The 21,947-nt window shown below is 30.5% G+C and overlaps 1 protein-coding gene across 1 annotated transcript; it reads left to right on the top strand.

Moving 5' to 3' along the window:
- Positions 1-1,264: 1,264 nt before the first annotated feature.
- Positions 1,265-15,274, top strand: LOC111628030 (transcription factor BTF3-like). The gene is made up of 5 exons (XM_023371749.1): positions 1,265-1,401; positions 7,854-7,962; positions 11,356-11,448; positions 14,133-14,189; positions 14,813-15,274. Exons 2-5 carry the CDS (start codon positions 7,860-7,862, stop codon positions 14,857-14,859), a joined length of 300 nt encoding a protein of 99 aa, XP_023227517.1. The 5' UTR covers positions 1,265-1,401; positions 7,854-7,859; the 3' UTR covers positions 14,860-15,274.
- The last annotated feature ends 6,673 nt before the right edge of the window (positions 15,275-21,947 follow it).

Raw genomic sequence — 21,947 nt, 5'->3', positions numbered from 1 at the left:
TTTTTCAATAAAAATTATAAATAAAGTAATTGAAAATTTAAAAAATAAATATTGAACATATAATAGAACATCAAAACTTATAAAATTAGAGTAAAAATTCTCTAAAAAGAAAAATAAAGTTACTACTGTGTAAAAATTTTAGAACTTTCCATTCAGAAATAAAGAAATTTTTTCCTTTCACATTATGCAAGTGAATTTGAAATGTCACACCTTAATATAAATTGATGCAATATCATTAATTCACATAAAGGTTTTGTTTGTTTAGATGACAAATTTATTGTTTTTCCTCTAGTGGTAGTTTCAAAGACAATGATAGGAATAAAATTCTATATTTCATTACAAAAAGAAATTTAATAGTGATTGATAATTTAAAATTTATTGACTGAAATGCTTTTAAAATTTGGTCAACCAAAAACAAAATTGCAATATATCTGAATTTGCAATATAATGAAGGGTTATCTATATATATATAAAAACGAATGTATGTTTGTCTGTCTGTCCTTCATGCATTACTACACCATTTATCCCGATTGTCATGAAACTTTGGGAAGTTGTTTAATACACTCCCACAAAGGTTTCTAGCATAGTATATTTATCCTATGATAGATGGCGCATGTGTATATGAGCATTTCATCGTGAGCATTTCAGCATGGTTAGGAGTTGAAACTTGAAATTTGGTACATAGGGTACGTCATGAGAATGCACACTAACAAGGGATGTTTTGAAATCCCCCCCACAGGGAAAGGAACAGGATTAAGGCTTCAACAATGAAAGTGTTAAGAGAAAGCAAGGTGCAAGATTTACAGGCACAGATGCAGTTTTTTGTGTTAAATTGAACATAATTTTAGACCCATCTAAAAATTTTCTAATTAGTCTGGAAACAGGGGAACCTAATTCTTGCATTCTGTGAAAACAGGTAAGATTGGCTGTAATGTAATAATCTTAATCTTTGCTATCGTTACTTTTTGCCCAAGCAATGCCAAGCTTATCTGCTAGCAGATTATAAAATAATCTTAATGTATAACATTAAATTTAGTTCATATTTGAAATTGTATAACTTCCTGAATGTGTGTGTGTGTGTATATATATAAAATTTGGTCATTTATAAATATTAAATTCCTGAAACTTGATGTATTGATACTAAGCCAAACAATTGACAATCATCATAATTAATCAGGTTATTAATATGCTATAATTAATAGCCTGATTAATTATGGTGATTGTTTGGCTGTTTCTTATTTATGTATATATTTGAATGGATTTTAAGTTATCATTTTAATCAATTAGGGAACAGCCAGAAGGAAGAAGAAAGTTGTACACAGAACTGCAACTACAGATGACAAGAAATTGCAAAGTTCTTTAAAAAAGTTGGCTGTTAACAACATTCCTGGTATTGAGGAGGTAATGAAATTTTTTTGTTAAAATAAATTCTTACTATTTAATATATTACAGATACTGCTATATACAGAAATTTTCTAAATATAGAAGAAATATAAATAACATACTTTAATTTTTAGTAAAGTTAATTGCTGAATAGAATTATATTAGGATAACTAGGCTATTTTTTATTAATTATTTGAATTTAATTAAATTGAAATATATTTGTAAAATTTTAAATTATGCTGCATGCTGCATGATAGAATTAAGGTTTTTGAATCTTGTTGTTATAGCTTGGCTGCACAACTCAAACTTCGTTTCCAATCTGATTACAGTAGAATCTCACTTAATTAACAAACATCTCTCATAACAAGTAATTTGCATAACAAGTGAAGCAAATTGTAAAAAAATGACTTGCTTGACAAGGAGAGGGAAAGTCCTGGATTGTGTGCAGGCTACATCAGTCTGTGTTTAGCACTCATTCCACTAACATCTTAGTGTCTCTTGTGATCACACATTTTTCCAAACTTTTGTTCAGATATATTATGTATGAACATCAACAGCCATAGCCCATTTTATAATAAACATGCCAAATGATATGAAAAATTCTTGGGCTATATAAAGGCTATAATTAAGTATTAGAAATTACTGTATTTCGATTATTTTTGTTTTCTGCAAATCAAATTCGCATTAATATGACGATTTTAGTCTCTGTAATCCAAAATTATTCTTGGTAGACAAATCTCACAGCAATCGTATTGGCAAATTAAATTTATTGATGTAGTCTTTACAAAATAAATTTAATTTGCCAATACAATTGCTGTGAGATTTGTCTACCAAGAATAATTTTGGATTACAGAGACTAAAATCGTCATATTAACTAATATACAGCAAACCATTTATATATATTTTGACAAATTCGCATTCCAGGTTGGTTTATTCTGTGCTAGAAGAAAGGATGAAGATGATTCACACTCCTTAACAATGTATATTGTATAATTTTATTTGAATAAACTTTATACATAAAATATTTGAGTATTTTTATTGGCATGGAATGTATTATCATATTTTACATTAATTTATATGGGAAAAATTGTTTTTCTTAATAATTGTTTCATTTTACGAGTAACATTCTGGAACAAATTAGGCTTGTTAAGTCAGGTTCCACTGTATATGTCAACTATATCCTTATTTTTATAATTGAATTTATAACTTTTTAATTTAATTTGATTACATTTCAGAGGTTCTAAGAATAGAGGGGGAAAATTACATCTTTATTTTTATTAATCTCTAACTTAAATTTAGTATTTCCTTCAAGACACTAATGAAGACATTGCAACAAAATATGAAGCAGGTTTACCTCATTTGTCAGAAACATGGTGACATAATGTGCTGGAAGTGGCCACCATTTACATCTACATAACATTGAATCTGGCACAACACATTTCAAAACATCCTTCCCAGTAGGTCCATTGTCAGTACCTGAATTGCTTTGTTGATGTTTGCATTCAAGACATGTACAGTTAATGGTTTTTTAGTGCAAACTTTCCCTTTCAGATATCCCCATAAAAGTAATCAGGCAGCATTAGATTGGGCTAATGTGGTGGTTAAATTTCCTTCAAAATGACAAAGTTGCTGAAAAATGCATGGATTTTCTTGAATTATCTGAAACCATCAGCAATATGCTACTTTTTTCGGTCATGCTCTTTTAATTCATGGACCATGGAGATATGGTATGAGTGAATCTTCTCTTTTTTTTTGCAGTACAATGACAAGTGCTTATGGACAACCATGCTTCCTTTGAAAGTTGTTTTTGTGACATTTTGGGAGACACCAGGTCCTTCACATTCTGTATCATTTCCTCTGGCATTTTTGGACAACTTCTTACAGGCTTGTCCAGTAAAGTTTCCTTGATTTCAATTTACTTTGAACAGGTCCAGATGCTGAACTTACTTGATGGTTGTCTGTTTCCAAACTTCTCCAGGCTGTTCACATATCTTTATCAATATTAAAACATTAAATGCAAACAGGTTAAATAATAGCCTTGTTATACAAAATATTATACAATTCCATTATATAGAAGAAATGGCAGATGAGTTTAGTTGAGAGAACATTAAATGTTTAAGTTATAGCTTGATCTTCATATTTCAATAAGGCAATATGATATGGTTGGTTTTGTTTCATTTTTGGTGTCATTCTAAATGTGTTCATTTTGTGTCATCATATTCACTAACTGAAATTATAACAATATGAAACAAACTGACAGACAACATGCATGCATATGTATACAGAGAATCTTTTTATTAAAAAAAATTCTGTTGAAATTCAATGGGCACATGTGCTATTTTATTTACAAATAATTTGTTCTACCAGGTAAACAATAAATAAAATTTTCATGATGACTCAGGATATCTATATTGAAGTTAAGACCATTTACAAAAATATATAATATTTTTGAGTCTTTTCTTTATCTATTAACACAATCACAGAAGTAAGTTACATTGACTTGAAGAAAAACTTCATTAAAACGACAAATAATAATAGATAAAAATTCACAAAGTTAAAAAAGATATCAAACGTCAGCCTTTTATTGGAGGATCTGACGTTTTACATTAAAAATAAAGATATTTTCTCAGCCACTATTAAATCCTTGGCCTATTTATAACTGGTTCTAGCCCTCTAGTGGTAGTTTCAAGTTTTTTACTTCATTTGCATATGATTACATTTTGATGATGACTGTTTTTTAAAATCTATTATTATTTATCTTTTTAATAAAGTTTTTCTTCAAGCCAATGTAACTGTTACTTCTGTGGTTGTGTTAATGGATAAAGAAAAGACTCAAAAATATATATTTTTGTAAATGGTCTTAATTTCAATAATAAAGTATTACATACAAGTTAGATCTTTGGTTGAAATAATTTTTCAAAAGAGATTTGAGTTTTTGAAAAAGTAATAGAGTTCCTGGTGTATTGCATGCACAAGGAACTCAATACAATAAATTCTGCAGTGATTGTCCAGAAGTTATGGCAAAATGTTCAATTAAAGAACTGAACTATTTCTTTATTCCTTTATTTTACTCATGCAGACTATTTGTTCACAAAATCAAATTTATTCTAAAAGGAAGTGAGTTTTGATGATAATGATATATAAATGAAACTTGACAAAAATTTATATGAATTTTAAAAATGTTCTAACAGCCTGTAACTGTGCATGAAATATACACAGGGGTCACCCTGGCTTTTTTATCCCAATTGCCAACTGATTTGACAAACACATTTTTTATTTGCCAAAATAGAAGTTATTCACCAGGTTATTTTTTCTCTTACCTGACTTATTGTACCAATCTGAAATGAAAGGACAACCAACAATGTAAAAAATCCAGCAACATGCTGCATTTTTTATATTGGTTTTCTTTCATTTTAGATAGAAAATTATATTGTTGGTCGTGCCTGTTATGAGATTTTATTTATTAATCATAATAAATAAAATTGTGTTTGGTCCATGTGTTATAAGATTTTAATATAAAAAGTTTTTTATATTATTAATTATTATAAAATGGCAAAAAGCTTAATTTTGAGGGTAGAGATGAGTTTTATAAAAAAAAAACTGTTAATGCTAACAACAAGTAAGATTGTCAAAGTCTGATTTCTCTTGAGATATGACATAACACCTTTCTATCTCTCCATCACCTTGACTTTTAACCACCAAAATTTATTAGCATCAATGCCCCTTATACAGAAGCTATCATGCCAAATATCGTTTCTTAATCAATACCCCATCCTGAGAAATAAATTAAATGCCAACGTACACACTCACACACTCACACACACACACACACACACACACACACACACACACACAATCCAAGGAATTTTTTTCCTATTTTTTCTGACTTTTTGTTCAGGAGGTCTCAAACTGTGGAGATTTGCAAAAGACATGGAGGATCAAATTTGATAAGATTCCAATACTTTTCCTTATCTATACATACCTACCAGGAAAGTAAAATGCAGAGCTTTTTATGACTGAGTTTCTTAAGCAACTTTATTTTTAATAAAAAAAATAGTAAAAAGACATGGCTGGCGTTAATTACGTTTAATAAATATATAAAATACGGCATTTTTACAAAGGTAAAAACCTTGCTTAAGAAAATTTATTACATTTCCTGTTGTACGAGGGTTTTACCCAATCTTTCCACTGTTTTGTTTCTACATTGACCATGTCTTTTTACTATTTTTTTATTTAAAATGTGATATTGTGACAATAGCAACGAACACCAGAGGATGCTTTGCCTGATTTTACATTTTTTGCGGAAGCAGTAGCCTTAAAAGGAAGGTTGTCTCCGAAAAATTTTTGTGAATTGTCTTAAGGATCACTGATGGTGTAGAAACAAAATGGCAGAAAGATTGACAGAAGCAAGCATTTTTACCTTTGCAAAAATGTCGTATTTTATATATTTATTAACTTTATTTTTGTTTATTAAAAGTAAATTTGTATCAGATCAAGACAGATTCATATTGTGATACTCTTTTTCACAAAGTGACTTATTATTATTTTTTTATTTTTTTGAACTTTTTATTGGGAATGGTATTTACCACTCCAATAGCCAAATGATAAAAGCAATTGCCAGATGAATATAATTTTTGCAAACCACAAATTTTGTGACAGGCAGCGTGACCCTGCATAGCCTCCTGAAGAGATTATTCTAAACTAGTAGCCTGGGACACCTCCTAGTGGGCGTTCTTTACAAATTCTCATGAGGCACAGTTCCTTTGACTTTTTTATTCCTATCAATATGCTCTACAGCTCTGTTATTAAAGTCCCAATCGTGTCATACAGATGTAGATTCCTATCTATTAAACATTCTATAAATACTTTAAAATAGTTTAATTTGTTTATTTACCTTCGCTTGTAAACCTCGATTTTAAATGTATCTGCCATTTTTTCAACAAATTTCCCATGAGTCAATGCGTGACGTTCACTAAAAGTCACGGGATATTGTAAGTGTGCGGCGCAAGGTTAATCAAGGCATGTAATAAGGCAAGGCATATAATAATTATTTATACCATTCCGTAGTATAAATAATAAATTCCTATTACAAATTAAAATAATTTATTGTTAATTTAAAATCATTGCTAGGGCGCCTCTAGTGCCCGGTTTTGGCATACCGTTACACAGACAGACATGCTTTGAATGGGTTATATAGATAGATAATAATGTTAACATTTTTCATTCTAACGTGTAGTTTTCTTTAAATTCATATAGAATTCAGTGTGTATATTTTTATTATTTTTTTTTAACTCAATTTTATTAATTTATAAATATACATACACTCTCTGTCAATTAAATTTGCCAAATTATTTTTCGAATATACAGGTAACCCCCGTATAACACGGTAGTTACGTTCCAAAAAATTGCCGTGTTATGTGAATCCGTGTTATACGAAACAAAGAACTAATACGAAAAGGAGGGTTAGCTTCCAAAAATTAAAAAACATGCTAGTATATTTTCATAATTAAGATAAATATCTTCATTAAAATTTTTTTAAGTGATACATATTAATATAAATTAAACAATATTTTTTTCGTCATCACTAAAAACATTATTAATTAACCGAGAGCATTTTTTTGGCAAGTTATCCTTATCCTCTGAGCATTTTTCTGCATTATCTTCAGATCCATGCTTTACCTTTTGCAAAATGTATGTAATTTTAGATTGCTTGCTTCTAGTTAAAAGGTCTTTATAAATTTCCTTATATGGTGCTAAGCACTTATGAAGAATAAAGCAAGTATGGAATAAGGGAAAAACATTCGGCAACATCAGAAGCAGAAGCGTCGCGATCTGGCAACATTGAAACAAGTTTCGAGAAGGACCACGTGTATCGACAGAAGGCGAGAAGAGAAAATTTACATACTTAAGTACTAATAGTTCACGAAAATAATAATTTTCGTGAACTATTATTACTTAAGTATGTAAAAATTTATTACATTTCCTGTTGTACGAGGGTTTTACCCAATTCTCGAACCGTGCCAGAGTGAATCCGTGCTATAAAAGTACCGTGTTATACGGGGGATGGTACCAATTCTCGAACCGTGTTAGAGCGAATCCGTGCTATAGAAGTGCCGTGTTATACGGGGGTTACCTGTACCAGTATTTTCTTCTATTTTTTTTTTATTCTCATAAATTTTATTTGAAAACTGATATACATTCTTAATTATATTATAATTATTTTAGATAATATTTTCCACAATCATATTTTCAATAGTATTATTATTATTTTTCTGAAATGAAGCAAATATTCTTCTTCAGTGCTGTATATATTAATGTCATTATTAGATGATACATTATATGCATAGTTAAATCAAATCTTTTGTGAAATTTAATTATATTAGAATTTTTAACGAATCTTATAATTATAAAATTGTTTTCGTATTAATTTTAGAAGCATAAAATAAAAAGAAAATTTTTTCATTTTATAGGTAAATATGATAAAAGAAGATGGATCTGTAATTCATTTCAATAATCCAAAAGTACAGGCCTCCTTGGCTCATAATACTTTTGCCATCACCGGTCATGCAGAAAATAAACGTAAAAAAAATATTTTTTTTTAGAATTTAAAATAATAATATTAAGAATTGAATGTTAACCTGAAATCAACATTTCCTCTAATTCTTTTTGTAGCTGAGCGGAACATGTACTTCTCTGAAGAAAAAATTTTTTGAGCAGATACATAGACAATCTTATTTTTTTCCTTTAAAAATTAAAATAATTAATTATAAAGTAAAGATTAAAATTAATTTTAAAACATATTTTCGTACAAATTTTGTCAATGATTTAATGTATTTAATTGAAATATATGTAGCAATAATCATGTCGCAGACAGAGTGAGAAATCAGTAAACAACGATTCAAATCAGTGTGCATGCTTGCCTACACAGCAACAATTTGAGCAGTGCGCAGCTGCACAGCTTAGAGGGAACCTTGCCTGAAACAGTTATTTTTAAAATTATTATTAAGTGAGATTTTGCAGTTTGGTGTGTGAAAAGTCAAGGACCAAGTGCAAAACTCAATATATTATGTTGTGCCTTGTTAATGATCTATGTCATGTAGGTTCTGATAGTGTGGCCACAAATGCTTAAATTTCTGAAAATATATATTTATACCATGGTACAAAGCATACAGTAACTTGTTAATCATGCAAGAGAGAGAGAGTGTGTTTACATAATATCAGGTAAACCCAAAGATATGACATGGATCAAAACTCTGAAGGTAGATTGTCTTAGTCTTTCAACACTAATCAGGTGGTGATTGAGCAGAAGATGGATATCAGTTAAGAAGTTGAAATGGTAACTAGCAGCAATGAATGGCCAAAAGATGGAAGTCTCATACAGCTTGGTTTCACCACTGTACTTGGGCTGACTTGCACATGCACTTTTTTTTTACATGAAACTTTTATCTGATTTACATTCAAAACTGTCCAAATCAGAGATGATGTTTTTCTCTTTTAATTGCAACTCAATTTTGATTTATAGTTATGACATGTGTCATCATTTGTCAGTGAGCTAGTATATGCAGAAATATTATATTCTTTTTTATAAATGTTCCTTGATCCATGTTCTTGTAGGTTTTTGTTTGATGAATTTAAAGTCAAACATAAATTTTATAATTGCCTTATTATATCATCAAAATATGTCTATGTTTATTTATAAATTAAACAAGTAGGGGAGTGATTCTTAACCAGTGTTCCACAATCCTACTCCTGAACATGATAAAAATATATGGAAAAAAGCTATTTTACACTCATTCAAAATAAGTTTCAGTTACATTTCCTAGCATTTAGTAAAATTATTTTCTTTTAACTTTATTAATTTGTTGTATAAGATAATTCAGTTTACTAAGTATTCAGGGTATTTGAATATTTGAGATTTGGTTAATATTTGAATTGAAGAGAAGTGTTATTTGCATCTTTAGAAAACTATTACTAAATTATTAGAACTACTAAACTAAACTAGTAGAAAATTGAATTTTTCATAAATGCTGAAGAAATTCATTACACAGATTGTTAGATTTGCACATTGCAACTGTAAGGTCGCTGACTTTAGGGGGCAATACATTAATTGCGTGTCAGGAAAACCTAGGGTCAAACCGTATGTGGGTGGTGGCAGTAGGAGACAAAGATGACAAGTGTCTTACATGAAAACCATTTATTTTGACATAAGGTTAACTTACATAATGACAATAACAATGCGATCTAGATCAGCTTTGGTGGGAGCTCTTTGATGTCGACGAATGGATGCTGAGTGGTGTCTCGGGCTTGACAGGAGAGTGTCCGTTGCACAGGGGCCTCTGTCCGGTGACGTTGCAGATGCATGTAGATTTTGGTCACTGGTGGAGAACCTGGTTCTGAGTGGAGAACTACGGAGAATCAGCTGAGAATCTCTGCTTTGTCCTTGAGATTCGGGGTTTTATAAGATTTTCCCTGAATCTCACCCTTTTGATTGGTCACCCTCTCCCTTACCCTGATTGGTCATTCTTTTGTTTATAGGCGAAACTTGAGACCGATCCGGGTCGGAGAGGTGATGACGGGACTTTTAATGTTTGTGCTCGTATTTTTCTCCGTTATGGCCCTTCTTTCGGACGTCTTTGAACTTAACGGTCCACCAGATGTTCTTGTGGCCATTTATCCCCTACCGCATTCGGACTTAACAGATGTCCCTTTTGTTTTTAGACCCCCCTTTTTCTCGATTGCTTTAACCTGACACTTTTTGCAAGCATCTCGACAAAGCTATTTCTCTCTGTCGATATTCCCTCCTGTTGTTTATCATCGCGTCGTGTTTGTTTTACAATTCGAAAAAAGTTTTCGTCCCATCTGGGTTCTGTCATTAACACACCCTCTTGACCTGATTCTATCTTCGAAACTCTGACGTAAAAGTTTCATAATTAGTCATAATTTCGACGTGCTTTTACGACCCTCACACAATAGATATTAAAGAATACCATTATTAATTCTAGCGCATGTTTGTATACTGAAGTATACTTCATGACATGTTAGGGTAGTTTTTTTGTTTGCCTTGTTTCACTATTTTTACTTTATATAAATTGAATTAATTAATCAAATAATTTATTAGTGATATATGTATATTTTTTCCAAAGAATTAATTTTTCTTTATGCAGTAGAACCTCGATTATCTGGACTAATTGGGGATGAAGGTAGTCCGGATAAGGAAAAATCCGGATAATCGAAACAAATACTTTAATTTGTCTTTTAATGATAATACACGTTTTCTTTTCGATGCCATATCGGTAATATTAAAAATAAATACTGTATTTAAATCGTGATCAAATTTTCAAGAAACAAATGTTCGTATTGAATTTGGACTACTACTGACCAGTGCTAACAGACTACCTATTGTTTAAAAGGCCCTCTGGTGACGCAAGAAGACGGATTTTATAAAATAAAAAGCAGTTGAAACTGCATTTTTATGAATAAAAATTTGATAAACTATTTATCATTTTATGACGAGTAAAATTTTTTCGTTGCGTTCGTGGCTTTTAAGTAATGCATAAACCTTCGAGAAGCGAGGCCCTTCGGACCGCGAGGCATAGGCGGTGGCCCACGTTGCCCATATGCCGCCCTTGGTCATAGAAATGATATAATTTGAATATAAGTTATTTATAAATACGTATGTCAAATTATATACTTATTACGACGCAAAATATATTTAAGAGTTTACGTCCACTGTGCCGGGTGAGACGTTGTTGAAACAAAAAAAAAAAATTTATGCATTCCATCACGTACATAAACAGTATCGTAATTCGCCAAGTGCAAATCAGCAAATTCATCAAATTTTTGTTTATTTCGAACAATCCGGATAATAGAGGTCCGGATAATCGAGGTTCTACTGTACTTTAAAAATATCTATTAATAATTGTTGATTTATCTTATAACAAATTAATTCTGGTTTTTAATGTTTTAAAATAGAAATTACTGAAATGCTTCCTGGAATTCTGAATCAACTTGGAGCAGAAAGTTTGACACATTTAAAACGATTAGCAGGTATCCAGAATGTAGGAGGTACATTTTTTTAATTTTTTAATAAGCAATGTAAAGTATATAATATATGTTTATTACCATTTTTTACATTAAAATATATATATATATATGAGTTTAAGCTGGGAAAATATTTTCTGTAGCTAATTTTACTAAAAAAGTTGTAGCAAAATTTTAGAAACAGTAGTTAACAATTCTCATCTGTGAGGCTGCCCAGAACAATACACAATACATTATTGTTTAAACATTTGTTTATTCTCATAGATACTGTACATTATTACAGTGTACTGCACTAACAATATAACCATAAATCTATTGTTACAACCCACAAGTATCATAATTATTTAACAATTCTTCTTGGTTTTGATTCACATCAGGCTGCAAATGCTGAATGAAAATCAAATTCCCATCTTGGGGGGCTTTTTGTGGAGATGTTTAACAAGTTGCTGACAATTTTTACCTCCACAGTTTCCAATTGGAGTTTTTGTTAATGTCATCTCAGCAAAACCTTTCACATTCAACAGTGTGCACTGGGTGTGAAAAAACAAATTCAGTAATTGTTGACATAAGGGTAATCTGAGAAGTTCATTTACAACTATAATTTTATAAACTTTTGCTGATGACATATCCTTACATCTGACAGCACAAATTTTTTAAACAAATCCCACTCCATCAGAAATTATTTTTAAAATTACAAAATTAACAATTAAGTATTTGTTTATTGGAAACTTTCATGACATCCCATACATGAAGTAATGTCTGTCAAGGTGGACTTTTCTTTTGTGTAGTTGGAATGACAAGAGATTACACTTGATCGGTACTGTCTTATTTTAGGAGAGATAGGGTGATGTTACAATTGTTACCTGTCCAGTATTGGTCAGTTTGGCTGGCAATTATGAATTGCGGCCAACAGTTGACAAAAATATTTAAGTTTTGAAAAAACAGTTTAAAATATAAACAAAATTATATTTTAATTGAAAAAATATTAGATAAAATTATTTTTAATATTTTGTATGTTTACTTATAAAATTCATAAACAACACCTTAAATATTTTTTTGGCAACACTTTAATTTGTTTAAATGAACGTTTTTGATCTTTTTCACAGGTCTGCATCTGGTTTAACTGTTTAAGAAGACAGTTCAAATGTTTTTGTTAAAAACCTGATGCAGACCCATGAAGAGGTCGAAAATGTTCTTTTATAGAAATTAAAGTGTTGCTGAAAAAAGTATTTATGGTGTTGTTTAAGCTAAATTAGTTTCAGCCTATACAGAAGTGTTTCTTCTGTATAGACAAACTAATTTATCTTAAACTACACTTTAAATACTTTTTAATGATAAAACGACTTTCCCATTATAACTAACTATTAAACTTTTGTTATCATTCACGAATGATGCTATAATATATTAAATTTTTAAATGCATTTTATGCAATTCTGAGTAAAAATAATTGTTTGTGATAAAATTTACTGCTGTTTTGAGTTAAAAATTGATTTTTCAAGATGTCTAGGCATTTGCTTGATTTTTCTTTTGCTTGAATAAGTACATGTATTGTGCATTTAGGAAAACATGGCTCCAGTGTATGAATTTAAAATTTGTTAACTCGATGATGATGATTGTACGTACAGCTCGTTGCATCATTTGCCAAATCTCATTTCAAATGGAATTACAGCATTTATGAGGCATGCTGATTGTGAGAAGCATTAAAAAAGAGTGCATCTTCTCATTACTTTCCCCTTCCTTTGGTTGTTGTGTCAGTCAATGAAACAGTTTTCAAAGATGGCGACCTTAGATGACACAGTGGGATATATTTATTATTATTATTATATTGAGTAAAAGGGAATTAGCTGTAATTTGTTTGTGGGTAGTGTTGCAATATTAAATTTATTTGCAATAAGATACAAATTTATTTTTTACTACACAATAAAAGCATGTGTATCTATATATAAATGGAGAATATTCAGGTTTCTTTCAAAAGATTGATTCTAGATTTTCCAATCGTTTTCCATTTTTAAGCTTGATGTTTATTAATTAATGAACGTATTATGTTTGTCATGTAAATCGTTAGTTTTTCTAAACTAAAACTTTAGAAAGTATTCAAAAGAATTAGAATCGGTTTTCAGCAGAATTGAAATTGGATGAAATTCCCCATCACTAGTTAAAACATTTTTAATGTTTTTAAGATGTTCTAACTAGTGATGGGATGATACCAAAATTTAACAATTTAACATTTACCAAGCTTTAACCACTTGGAAAATGTCAGTTTTTTTAGTATTTTACTAAATATGCCAAGAAAATTGTCACTAAACCTAAATTCTTGTAGCATTTTAAGTTTCAAACTTTTTTTATAAAATTGTATAAAACGTTTCTTTTAAAAAGTTCTAAAATTTCCATGCAACAAAAATTCTATATTTTGAAGACAAGAAAAAAAAATAGTAAACACTAGTAAATGCTAAAAATCTAAAGCACCACATGATTGACTATGATCAGATTAAACCTGGACAATACCTAATGAATTGGTGTCATGTAAAATTTGGGTTCAGCCAAGTGCCAGGCCTGGACTTGGATCGTGGTAAGAATACTTCACATGACTCAACAAAAAAGAGAGAAAAAAAAATGAAGAGAGACAAGTATTCAATTAAGTTAAACTAATAATAAATTGTTTATTTTAGTAAAAATTGTTTCTTATAAATGCATTTTACTTGTAATAGGTGGCATTGGCAAAACAAGTATGGGATTAGATGATGATGACGATGATGAAGTTCCAGGTATATTTAATTTCAATTTTAAAATATTTAAACATACCATAAACAGTTTATATTTTACAATTCAGTTTATATTTTGAAATTTAGTGAGTTAATAATAATAATTATCTGTAATACTTGAGATTTTACTGTATACTTTGATTTGTCTTTTGCATATTCTTAAGTGTAATGCAAATTTACTTATATATCTATCAATATATAATTACTGAATATATATGTAAATTTGCACATTCATCAGTGGAATTGATGACTTCTGGAAATAGACCTACAGATATAGGTCTTTTTCTAGAAATGGCCAACTCATCTAGTGTCTTACTATGACAGTCACTTGGCTAAGACAGCAGAGATATCAGTTTGCCTGTGTTGAGAAATCCAGGTTTGAATATGGATTAGATTGTCAAATTTTCATGAATGGTTTAACATGATTCATGTCAGACCTATTCTCACTACATGGCCACTTAATTTTGGACCTGGCCAAATTGTGATGGACATGGAGAAAGCTTTGTTACTGTTTGCAGAGAGAAAAGTGTTAATAATAAAATTGTTTGGTTTAATTATATTCTTTAATTTAAAAAATTTTAATAATATATTGAATATAGTAATTTGTTTTTTTTTTTGTTTTCTAGATTTGGTGGAAAATTTTGATGAACCATCTAAAACCGAGGGATTATAAGTTATCGATGCAAAGTTGTGGCAGTTTAATGTGAAGTGCTGCTTTTGTTCTTGCAGATTTAAAATTATTAATATTGTTAAAGCTTTGACTTAAATAACTTTTTTAAGATTTGAAGTGATGTATGAGATATTTTTATTAATTTTCTTGTTACTGCAGTAACTATTTTGTTTACATTTAGTTAATCTAAAAAAAATAGTTACGATCAGTGTTGATTTCTACTTTAATGCTAATGGACTTTATAGAAATGTTTTATATTTCAGGATTAAAAATAAATCTTCTGACTAGTCTTATAAAACAATTACAGTACTTTTGACAAGTTGTCTTATTTTTGAAGCTAGTTTTTCTATTTCTTAAAAATAAATATAAATTTGATAATTTGTTTGATAAATTATTTTAATGTTTTTCATCTTTACTGTGATTATATTTTTATGATTGAAATTGATTTTACTGTAATTTGTTAGAATAACAATGAAAATCCATACATGTATATATACTTCATGCAGTTTGCAGAATATATAAAAAAAATCATTCAGAATTTAATACTGTAATGTTTGACAAAAATTCAGAATTAATAAAATAATTAACATTTCAAGAATTGTTTTTGTGATGGAGATCAAAATAAAACTATTTTTTTCTTTGTATTTATTTGATGAATGATCTAAATAATTATAATGTAATTATATAGAATAGTTTATATCTCCAAATGATACTACTTTAAGCTGACCACATTCTCTTAGAATAGAATTTTTATTCTATAGAATTCATTTTTAATTCTTCTTAAGCCAGCTAAACCTACACCTGACTATTATTTGTGTAAAATGCCCGCTTTGAATTGACCACTTTCATCATCTTATATGAGATGATGAAATTGAAAAACCAGGTGGCATGTTACACTGTTGCATTAATGTATAAGTTACTCTCAATTTTTTTTTCTATCTTCAGTGTCTGAATGTTTTCCTCTTTAGTTCTATTGTGGAGAATATACATTATTTGCTGTTAATTAATATCCTCAATTCTCAAAAGTTAGCCAATGCTTTATTCTTGTTAAATTAAATAAGAATAAATAGAACATTAAATTCATTAATAATCAATAGGATGACTAACACACCAAATTAATATATAATAACAAAAACAAAGACACTGAGTTCAGCGTTATATGCATTTTTTATCGCAAGCACTTTCAACGAACTTGTAGTCGTCGTCCTCAGGCGAATACAGATATTTACCAAAAAATTTTAAACAAAAATAATCGAATGCAGAATAGAACGCATAAGATAAGTTGAAACTATGTTAAAGCCGTTAAGAACACGAAGTAAATATTTAAACATAATTTGAAAACTGAACGAGCAGACAGCTCCGTGAAGTGCGAGCTGGTGCACACGCTTCATGCATACTAGAGACTGCTAATACTCGCTTAAACACTTATACAGCGTGACCCATACACTAGGCAGCTTGAGCGTAGGGGTGTTGCAAGTGTCCAAGGAAATTAATATAAGATAATATAAAAAAGTTAAATTCATTAACTTTTTTATATTATCTTTCCACCAATAGGGATAGACAAAATGATAATCAAGATTGATAAATTTGATTGGTTTTTGGAATCTGGTTGGTCAAGTAGAAAAATATTGAAAGTATCATATCAGAGTTAAAACAGAGAAAGCAAATGTTTTTTTCGGATTACTTTAAATCAAACATTTAAAACCAAATGCATTACATTTTCATGTACTGTATTGTACAGTACACAAATTTGATGTGATTTACTAATTAATAAATTTTCTTGTCGTATGGTTGAATACTTAGCATATTTTAAATGAACGATAGGCTGACATCTTAAGCCTGATACTCACATGCAGAAACTGTTGCCTTTCCATGTCACGTAAACTCATGCCGAAAGTACCGTTAAATTGAAACGCGCCATCTGCCAGCCGTAAATGTAAATAGCTATTAGAATAGGTAGGCCACGTGACAGTAATTGAAAATGGCGCCTACCGGGATTGCTTTGTTATAACAAAGTTTCTAAGTTTACCTACGATCTTATCGCAAATAAAAAAGCTCAAAAACGAATTTGGATAGGAAAAACATTCTAAATCATTGGGAATTGGAATACAGTAGAGCGTCGATTATCCGAAAGAATTCCAGTCGGCAAATTTCAATTTTCACCAGTTCTGTGGCGCTGCAATCTTTGGATATGGCTTGGGCTATTCAAATATTTTACGTTTTTGATACTAAATTAACTTCTTAAGTATAATTTTTTATTGTTTTATATTTTTCAATATNCACCAGTTCTGTGGCGCTGCAATCTTTGGATATGGCTTGGGCTATTCAAATATTTTACGTTTTTGATACTAAATTAACTTCTTAAGTATAATTTTTTATTGTTTTATATTTTTCAATATATTTTGTTTGTACAAAATAAAAAATAATTTTTAACGATACAATAGTTTTCGTCAGGCTTAACATCGACGAAAATTCAACGCGAAACGACACGCAACGGAGAAAAATTTCAACATGGGATAGGTTATATTTTTTCGTACATAATCGGTTATCTGAAATATCAGTTATCCGAACAACCCAGTCCCCAATTGAATCGGATAATCGGCGCTCTACTGAACTTTCGTAATTGAATTACGATTACGCCATTCCGAATAATTTACGCAGTATGTATGTCTGTTTGATATTAATATCTAAATCGGATAGTAATATAGCGTATAAATGACATATACTGTATTAGTGTTTTAGTGTATAAATAAAACTTTTTAGCCTTCCCGGCCGCCGTAGTTCGAATGCTATCGTCCCACGTGATCTTTATGACAACGTAATGGATAAACGGCCTTCCTATTGGTCTAATTTTTACCGACCCGTTTTCCGCGACGGCAAAAGTTGAAAATTTTCAACTTCATATTCTTTGGGCTTCGATGACAAAAGTGACGTAATTTTGCTGTTTCGTGGACAGGTGGTCATCCGTTTCCGCATGTGAGTACCAGGCTTTAATCGCTTGACAATCCAGACGTCTGTTGTATATGTTAAAAAAACTTTTTCTATGCCTAATAACAACATCGTGATATGAAAATGAAGAGTTTGGAAATTTTCTTATTTGAACGATCTGATAGCCAGGATCGAATCCAAGCATGTGGCGAATCTCGAGAATTTTTCAAGGATAGCGTTTCCGCGGTATGTTTGGCCCCATCCTTCGCTATTTGGTTGTCCTATTATGGAACTACTTGAATCCTTGATGGGCATGTCTTGCAGTATTCACAATCGTCTTGCAAAAAATCGTCTTGCAGTATTCACAATCGAGGATCAAGAGTTTTGAGTTAGAAGTTAACCAATCATCATTGAGTTTACTTTTAGTACGTAAATGTTTATTAGTTAAATTCAAATTCTAACTCGATCCATGGTTGTGAATACTGGCATTAGTTTCCTATTCATTAAAATTTCTCATTTACCAAAGAGAATTTTCTCGAAAATGTTTCTAAAAGTTATTTACTAGTGATGTAACGAATATTCGGTTACTATTCGGTATTCGGCCTATTTTTCACTATTCGGCCGAATACCGAATATTTAATCACTATTCGGCCGAATACCGAATATTTAATCACTATTCGGCCGAATACCGAATACCTAAAAGCAGGAGTAATAAATAACAAAAACACAGTAAATTAATCATTTTGTTATTTAGATTTAATGTTATCGAGTTAGTGTTGTTTGTTTATATTTATTTATAACTTGTAACATGCACAAAATAAAAAAGAAAATAATATTAGTCACATGTATTCACAATTTATAATTACAAAGATCAGCACACGTACACGTCTATCGTTGGAGAATCCTCGCACATCTGAGGGTCTGACCCTGCCTATCCTTCTTTTTAAGCGCTCGTCTTTGCTCTTCCCTTTCTCTTTCCTCTATCGCTCTAATCCATGTATGCCTGTGCATACATCATAATACGCGCTCACGATACTTTCGATTCGTCACTTTTCCGTCGTAGAGTTCCCATTTTACAATTACGTGACTCAGCCTGGTGATAACGGAGAAAAGAGACAGATAGGACGTCGATATAAGTCACAGTTATGATTTCACAGATTCGAGACAGCTTGATAGCCCGAACGGCCCCAGGCTTTCGCCCGTGCACGCTAAGTGACTTTCATTACAAGCATTTAGCTTTCCGAAGTCTATGACAACAATTGTTTGGCATTGACGGCCGCGAATTTCGTGCCAATAAGCTGCCTCGACTTGTTCGATTATGTTATCAACTCAATTTCATATTTATTTTCACATTTTCACTTCGCGGTCCTTCTCTGTTCTTTTTCCGTTATTTACACGTGTAGGTCATTTCATTGTTATCCACATTTGATATCATCATTTATCACATACTTCCATGACACTCTTGTCTGTCCGCTACAACTGTCAAGAATTAACGCGATTGGCGAAGCGTAGTGACAGCGGGCCAATAGAGAGCAGGATCCTTGCCATAATGCGGTTTGCGCGCCAATTTTCGTACGTGCGTTAATCGAGCCGAATAGTTTGGCCGAATATTCGGCTATTCGGCCACGCTCCTGGACGAATATTCGGTATTCGGCCTGAAGCCGAATATACTATTCGTTACAACACTATTATTTACAGAATTCTTAATAATGAAACAGAAGCATCAAAATTAATAAAGAAAAAACAGTATTAATGGTATTTGAAGTATATTGCATTTATAAATACCTATTTAAAAATTTTGTTTCATTTCAATATTTACAAAATTTAAAAACTTATAAGACAAAATTTGTTTTTAGAAATTTTTTCCAGATAAATACTGTACAGTTTATTGCAACTTCATTCTTTATTTTAGCAATGAATAAATTTAAATTTTTTTTTGAAAGAATTAGAATTTATAAAACCGAAGAAAAATTTCAGAATTAATTTTAACATTTAATTTTACTTTCAAACAAAATTTACAACCAATTTAGAAGTTCATTAGATTTTACAATTGATACTTCATAAAATTTTCAAATTAACAGGAAATTTAATGCCGCCACCTTATTATTTTCTAAATCAGAAATTTCATAAGTTTTCTTATCGATATTTCCAATTCTGAAATTAAATAATACAAATTATTATAAATTCTACGTTATATCATTATGATTAAAACCTAAGATTTTAGGACTTTGCAATAAAATGAAAAACCACAAATAGTATCTGCTGAATGTAACAATTATGGCACTGAAAAAATATTAACAGCTCATGGCATTACTATTGTTCTCACAGAACTAAAATTTTGGCTTGATACAAGTGGTTGAGAAATTAATATAAAGAGTGTTTCGAAACTCATGGGGAAAAATTTAAGGGGTGATAGAAAGCATCTAAACAAGCAATTTTCACCATACAACGCATGGACGGAGATCAAGCGGTGAACGCTAGACGGCGCTGTAATGGAAAGCATAAAGCGCGAGTTTTCGTACACATCGTCATTTCTACCGTGGATTTCAGAAGGCATGGCGACGTACAATAATCAGGAAAAGGCGGACATGCATTTTATGTATGGTCTTGCGAATGGGAATGCTCTGGAAGCCGAAAGACTGTACAGCAGTTAGAGATTCAGACTATGTACAAAAAATTATTTAATTTTTGAGTCACAATTAATCCTTTTTTCATACACCATAGAAGTATTTTGTACATAGTCTGAATCTCTAATTGATAATTAAAAGAAAAATATCCTGAGTTCATCATGAAATTGTAACTGTACAGCAGTGTTTCCCGAGAAGACACGTGCAGACCGAAAAATTGTTCTCCGCCCATGCATTGCATGGTGAAAATTGCTTGTTTAGATGTTTTCTATCACCCCTTAAATTTTTGCCCACGTTTAAGTATTTAGTAGCATTATGTTTTTAATTTAACAGCCGTTTATACTCTTCATCAGCTAACTGTACTAATTGTAAATCAATTAACTTCTTTGAGACATTCCAATTTTTGATATTAATGTAATTAAACATAAAAAATACTTAAAACTGAAAAAATCTGGTTTTCCGTTTAATGAAAACGGTTTCTCTCTTAGCAAAATCGCACTCTTCATGGGTGGTTTGCCACAGTTAGTGCGAAATGTTTGCACACAATTTACTGAAGTCCGTTAAATGAAACTCTATTAGGAGGGTTGCAGAGACGTTAATAGTGAGTACAACGCATTAAAAGCATACGTCATTATAAAAAGCATGTTAACCTTAGATGGCCAAGTTTTATCTCAAGCACATTATATGAGAGGTAATATCTGCAGGAATTAAAATACTGTATGAACAATTAAATAACTCATATATATAGGATCTACCATCTAAATAATTAAAAGATTAAGACATTTAAAAGTGAATATTTAAACTTACAGCACGCTGAAGATACTAAAAACCAAACATTATAAATTGTATTTTTATACATTTTATGATGCATACTTACTACGCTAAAGAGCATATAAATTAATTTTATCTAATTAAATTAATAATACAGAAAACAATTTTTAAAAATTATCTCATTTATGTATTCCTGATATGTTTTACAAATATATTTAAATTCGGAAATTGTATTATTTACTGATTAAAATTTATAACATAGTATTACTTTTCTGTTCCATTCAAATTGCAATAGCAAAATAGGTTTTATTTTAATTAATTAATCTGGATTAACAGAATAAGCCTATATTTTAATGTTTATACAGTCGACCCCCCTATAACGTACGTTCCTATAACGACAATTCCTATAACGTAGCGAAAAAATTGTAGAAACTTTCGTATAATGTACCTCCTATAACGTCGTTTCGCGAGAAGATTGATAGAGTCTGGACCAATAGTGGATGAGCAGCCGAACTACTTACCTCCGACCCTGCGCCACGCTACGGAGCGGCTAAATTGAGTTTGCTATCGTCTGTTTAGTATTATATATAAATTAGGTACTGTACATATAATTATATATTAATTATATATAAATTAGGTACTGTATATATAATTATATATTAACTTAATTTATTGTAACTTTATTATAATTATATATATGCTTTCTGCCGCCTGGCAACACGCTACGGAGATTTTAGGCTAGTAAGTTGAGTTTATTATCGTCTG

The sequence above is a fragment of the Centruroides sculpturatus genome, unplaced genomic scaffold, assembly GCF_000671375.1.
Source record: "Centruroides sculpturatus isolate CEXI.00-Female unplaced genomic scaffold, Cexi_2.0 scaffold565, whole genome shotgun sequence".
NCBI lineage: Eukaryota > Metazoa > Arthropoda > Arachnida > Scorpiones > Buthidae > Centruroides > Centruroides sculpturatus.
This window is presented reverse-complemented; position numbering and strand designations above follow the sequence as displayed.

Excerpts from the sequence above, each read along its gene's own strand:
- LOC111628030 (XM_023371749.1), top strand. The coding sequence starts at position 7,860 with ATGATAAAAGAAGATGGATCTGTAATTCATTTCAATAATCCAAAAGTA. Across the intron at positions 7,963-11,355 it reads CGGTCATGCAGAAAATAAAC|AAATTACTGAAATGCTTCCT; the intron begins GTAAAAAAAATA and ends GTTTTAAAATAG. Across the intron at positions 11,449-14,132 it reads AGGTATCCAGAATGTAGGAG|GTGGCATTGGCAAAACAAGT; the intron begins GTACATTTTTTT and ends TACTTGTAATAG.